The following is a 3723-nucleotide window of genomic DNA, read 5'->3' as shown; positions in this document are numbered from 1 at the left end:
AGAGTGGCGATTTTTGCGCAGCAGACGAGCCACCGCCACGTGAACCGCGACCATTCTCGAAATAGACAACGCGGACAGAATTTTATAACGTGCCCCGTTGCGTCACCGTTACGCCATGCTTTTCTATAAAGCCCGATCGTTTCCCGTCCACCGCTCAGAACGTCTCCCGAGATGATCGACCAAGGCTCGCGACGCGCGCTCTCACTTGGAGAAGATCCTCTTCCACGGCGCCGTACTCCATGTCGATTAATTTACGAGCTCGATGACATTACACGTTGAAATTCCTGCCAGAACGCTGTTCGCGGCGCGGTAGAATCTGCCGCGTGGGAGGTCACTTGGACGAGAATTTCGCGTACAACTATGTTTGGCGTGTATCGAAATTCGTGTCAAGGGGAACCGTCCTGTGCTTTTCCTTTTTGCTGTTGCGTTATTTTCGGACGGAGACAGTTGGTTAGATTGAAAAGAATAACTCGTGTATTTCGTTCGATCGAATAGGTTGTAAAGGATGAATTTGTCGGTGAAGTGGGCTCGTGTACGTCTCTGACATCACTTACCGAAACTCGAGACCACCTTTCGCCGGAAAATGGAGGAACTCTCGCGCGGATCCGAGATCGTGCTCGATCGAACTAACACGCGAAACGGGTTCCACGATTATTCTTCGCGGTTAGGCCTTTCGTTCGCCTCCAATTGACTGACTCTAATAAAAGACGGGGAAGCGGTTCTCGGTTGTCTGGACACCACTCGATCCGTGGTGGGAGCTTCGACAAGAAATCAAAATAGATTACCGACCGGCCGCAGGTACGATTAGACGCGCGATTTCCGGTTGGAACAACACCAATTCGGACGTGTTACGTTGCTAAGAAACTGCGGCAGCTGACGTTTCGCAGCCTCCCGCCTTCCGACAGAGCTCTCGGAAAAATTCCACAAAATTCCTATTTCTCCCCGATTAACTCTTCGAGAACGATGAAAGTTTCTTAAATAAAATGATCAAATTCATTATCTCATGTGTGTGACCGGCGAAGAAAATCGATCGTGTAAGCAGCCAGGGTTATTAGTCAGCGGTGGATTGAGATAAAAGGGTCGCGTGTTTTGGCCAATTCGCGGCGTTTCTGCAACATAATTCACATTGCGCAGTGGCCACGATGACGAAGAGGCACGTACCATGTTCGCCTCCTCGTATCCTACCCGATTCCTATTTCCGTCCATCTAAATAAAGCCGAAAGCGGCCCAGTTCCCGCGAGACAACGCGATTGCGCGATACTTAATATGATTATGTTCCAGATATTTTAAGAGCAGCCAGATTGTTTACGGTCCGCTCTGTCGAGGAACTCTACGTGTATCTCGTGGGAAGCCCGGGTATTTCAACGGAGAAGAACATTTTTTTCGATCAGATAGACGAATATTTAAGAACGAAAGAAAGAATTCCTCGTTTTCAGGAGGAATTTATTCCAACGATCGTCGCGGTCTCGTCAACGTCGACGATAAATCGCTGGTAAGCTCGAGCGCGACGCCCGCGTAAAGTTACGGGTAGTAAAACGGACGAAGCTTGGCACGAACCGCGATTTATGCGCACCTTGACAGCTGACTGTGCACATTTGGGTCACCGGTGAGATTTCAGGTTTTCTTAATGCCGCCGCCGCGATAAAAATGCCTTCGTGAACGAGCACGCGGACTTTTGCGAGACAGTACCATAAATGGCAATAGCCGGTACTTCTGGCGCTAACCAGGGATTCATACGAGACTGAGAGTGTCGAATTTACCAAAAGGATCGTTTTTATCGTCGAAGAATAAACGATAAATAGTTAAAAAGAAGAATTAGTTCTCGTTTCCTATGAGCGATTCGAACAGTTCCCGCGTTAGAATTGATAAGTACGTAGCCAAGTTGGCGGAGTGCCACCGTCGATAAAGGAGATTTCAGTAGATAAAGGCGTTCTACCGCGGACGAGAAGCTACGGTCGATCACTGCGTTGTTAACGCCGGGTGGTAAGCTGTCTGACCAGGTACGGTCGATACTACTGATTTCATCTCATTTATTCAATCTACTATCGCTTACACGTTGCTGTGAATTGTCGTCGATCCAATTACTGAACGAGAAAAGGAATAAAAAAAAAGGTACTCACTTCGTCGCAAGCAGCGCACCTAGGTTTCAATTGTTCGGCGTAATGCCTCTCACAGTAGAGCGTGTCGTCGTGTACGCAGTAGGCGAGATCTACGAGGAGTTCCTTGCACTCTGTGCACCGAAAGCAGGCTGGATGATAAAGAAGATCCAATTTGCTCGCTGATACGGCCAGACTGCCGTACTTTAATGGCGTGTGGCATGCGCCACAATCCTTAGAACAGATTAAAACGCGTTACGTTTAATACTTGCTTGATTCTTTACCAACTTTTTAACGGAAAATTTGATTTTATTCGAAGGAAAACTCACGACGTCTATCTCGAAGACTGGCTGCACGGTACCAATGTCCAACGCGATCTCGTTCCTCGCGGCCATGAAGTCATCAGCACTGCTGGCGTGATCCGGGTCCAAGTGGCGGCAATAAGCCCTGGCTAAGTCCTGCTTAGGCAGTTGAATCGCCAATTGCCGGTCCCTGTATCGTTCTCCAGGCGTGCCTAGCCTCGGCACGGATATCTCTGGCAGCATCGAGAAGTATTCCTCCACCTGTAACCACGGGGAATCGAAGGTCGTTATCCGGCGAAACGATGAAATGTCTCTCCCTGGTTTAGCGCAGTAAAAATATCGTAAAACCGAGTGGGCAACAGGAAGAAACGTGTGCGATAAAGCATCCGCTGGTGATAAAGAACAACTGCTCCACGTTTCCACGTTAATTTATGCCTCGAGTCTTTGGAGAATATTTCAAACTGGAAATTTGCCAAGCTACTTAAAGAGGGAACTTGCTCTTTTGTCTTTTATCCGATCGATGCTCTTCTTCAGCCTGTAGATATCGCAAGACTTTCCCAGAAATTCCAAGTAATTTAAAAGAAAAGAGAAATTCACCAAAGTTATCCAGAGTATGAAAATGGCCAATCTCTCGTTTCCAACCAAAGTATCCACGGAGGAATTGCATCGTTACCACGTAATCGACGCAATTAATCTCCGGAGGAATTGTTGAATTTGCCGTGTCACGAGCGTTTATTGAATCTTCCTGACTCGAGCCACGCGTAACGGAACAGGAAGCGATTTTACTGCGCCTCGAAAACGAACGTTTACGAACCGGCGTGTTACACACCTTGTACGCCGGCAATCCTGGAGGAGCCCATGCCAAACCCTTGGATCGAGGGACGTCCGTGGACGTGGATTCGTCGCCTTTCAAGCCCAAACGAGACCTCACCGACACCCATTCCTCGTGGCACACATCGTGCGCCTCCCGGGGACACTTGCAGCTCGTGCAGTTCTTTCTGAAAAAGGGAAAAGAATCTGGTGAGTCTTGTCGTGTAGACTTCGTACAGGCATGCATCATTCATGATACGGCCAGGAATCTCTCCCCGTGGTATCGAGCAACGAGATTAATGTCGCCCGCCCGCCCGTTTAGGAAACTAAACCTCTCTGTCGCCCTATTCAATCTAGAGCGGACAACGCATCGTCGACGGGCTCACTCTGTCTAACGTGTCTATTAAACCCGAGGATATCACCGACGCTAAATATTTGTCCCTGGTCTTTCATTAACGCAGGATACGCCTCGAAGAGAGGAGCGTTTAATCGAGTTTTATTGCGCTCGAGCGGAA

At 48.6% G+C, this 3723-nt stretch overlaps 1 protein-coding gene across 3 annotated transcripts in view; it reads right to left on the bottom strand.

The window, feature by feature from the left end:
• LOC108572614 (four and a half LIM domains protein 2) overlaps positions 1 to 3723 on the bottom strand; it is a 65780-nt gene that overhangs the window by 18994 nt on the left and 43063 nt on the right. For 2 of the 3 annotated variants that reach the window (XM_017934880.1, XM_017934873.1), the window contains exons 3-5: positions 3228 to 3396; positions 2426 to 2659; positions 2121 to 2330 (exon numbers count right to left, since the gene is read on the bottom strand). In XM_017934880.1, the coding sequence (XP_017790369.1) occupies positions 2121 to 2330; positions 2426 to 2659; positions 3228 to 3396 (613 nt within the window). Of the gene's footprint in view, positions 1 to 554; positions 709 to 2120; positions 2331 to 2425; positions 2660 to 3227; positions 3397 to 3723 lie in introns of those variants that run through there. The other variant, XM_017934903.1, reaches the window with a different exon arrangement.

Source organism: Habropoda laboriosa, unplaced genomic scaffold, assembly GCF_001263275.1.
Source record: "Habropoda laboriosa isolate 0110345459 unplaced genomic scaffold, ASM126327v1 scaffold34, whole genome shotgun sequence".
Lineage (NCBI taxonomy): Eukaryota > Metazoa > Arthropoda > Insecta > Hymenoptera > Apidae > Habropoda > Habropoda laboriosa.
This window is presented reverse-complemented; position numbering and strand designations above follow the sequence as displayed.